At 40.4% G+C, this 1088-nt stretch overlaps 1 protein-coding gene across 1 annotated transcript; it reads right to left on the bottom strand.

Moving 5' to 3' along the window:
- Positions 1–133: 133 nt before the first annotated feature.
- Positions 134–361, bottom strand: SARC_16948 (hypothetical protein; the record flags this gene model as incomplete). Its single annotated transcript, XM_014288950.1, has 1 exon — positions 134–361. A coding segment is annotated over one exon (228 nt), but the record flags the coding sequence as incomplete, so codon positions are not given.
- Between the last annotated feature and the right edge of the window lie 727 nt (positions 362–1088).

The raw sequence follows: 1088 nt of genomic DNA, 5'->3' as shown, positions 1-1088 counted from the left end.
TATATACATAAATAATATATTTATACATATACATATATATACATATATATATACATATATACATATATATATATATAGACATATATATATATATATATACATATATATATATATATATATATAATCCACCTACCCACCACCGGCACGCTTTCTTTTCGGTTCTTTTGAAGCGCCTGTTTCTCTCTTAACATGCGCGCGTTCTCGGCTACTGCGCCTTTTTGTATGGTTGCATACACCCGCCGCCGTGTGTCGACATCCATTGTGTTCCATTCCTTCCAGCGCCCAGCCATGCCCAGCTGGTAAAAGTAATTGAACCACAGTTTGTTGTAGATCAGGCTCCATCTCTGTGACATTTCCTCGCCTATGAGGAGAGAGATGGGGTGAGCGCAAACAGATAGCACGAGTACGCACGCTTATTTGCGAATGCAATGGTTTTAAACGCGGTATGATAGAGCCTCACGGCTGTTGTAGGTGAGGCTGCGCCGCCTGCGTGAAGATCAAGGAAGTAAAGATATATAGGAGGCATACGCACGCTAGTGTGGATATAAATTGAATTTGAATTGAGATACGTTGCGATAGCACGTGCACGCGTTTGTGGATATAGAGTTGCCTCAGATGGATGTCACACGACATTCGGAATTTCCGATGAAAGGAACAAAAGGACGTCGACAATTGCATACAAGAGTTCAGGAGAAAACACCGGTGTGTCATGGATCGGGTCATAAACAGTACCATCCTGGAGTGAAAAACTGGGACACCTATGCATACAATACAAGTACGGATACCATACCATTTTGTTTCACTATACAGTACAATTTTGGGAAATTGGATAATTTATGCACAAAAGTTCAGAAACATACCTTTCTTTTTCAAGATTCCAGCCATATCCAGTACAACACTGCGGGCCACATTCTTGGCCCAGTCTTCCATGCGCGCTATTGAATTCTGTCCGTGCAAAAGCAACAGATGTCAGTAAATGCTTTCCAAATAAACTTACATAGAAAATAAACAGAGAACGAGTGAGAGTAGGAAGCATATGATTAAGAAATACTTCGGGAACAAGATATATACTTCGGAAAAAGTATATG

This window comes from Sphaeroforma arctica (genome assembly GCF_001186125.1).
Source record: "Sphaeroforma arctica JP610 unplaced genomic scaffold supercont1.9345, whole genome shotgun sequence".
In the NCBI taxonomy this organism is placed as follows: domain Eukaryota; class Ichthyosporea; order Ichthyophonida; genus Sphaeroforma; species Sphaeroforma arctica.
Note: the sequence above shows the minus strand (reverse complement) of the source record. Positions and strands in the feature narration are given on the sequence as shown.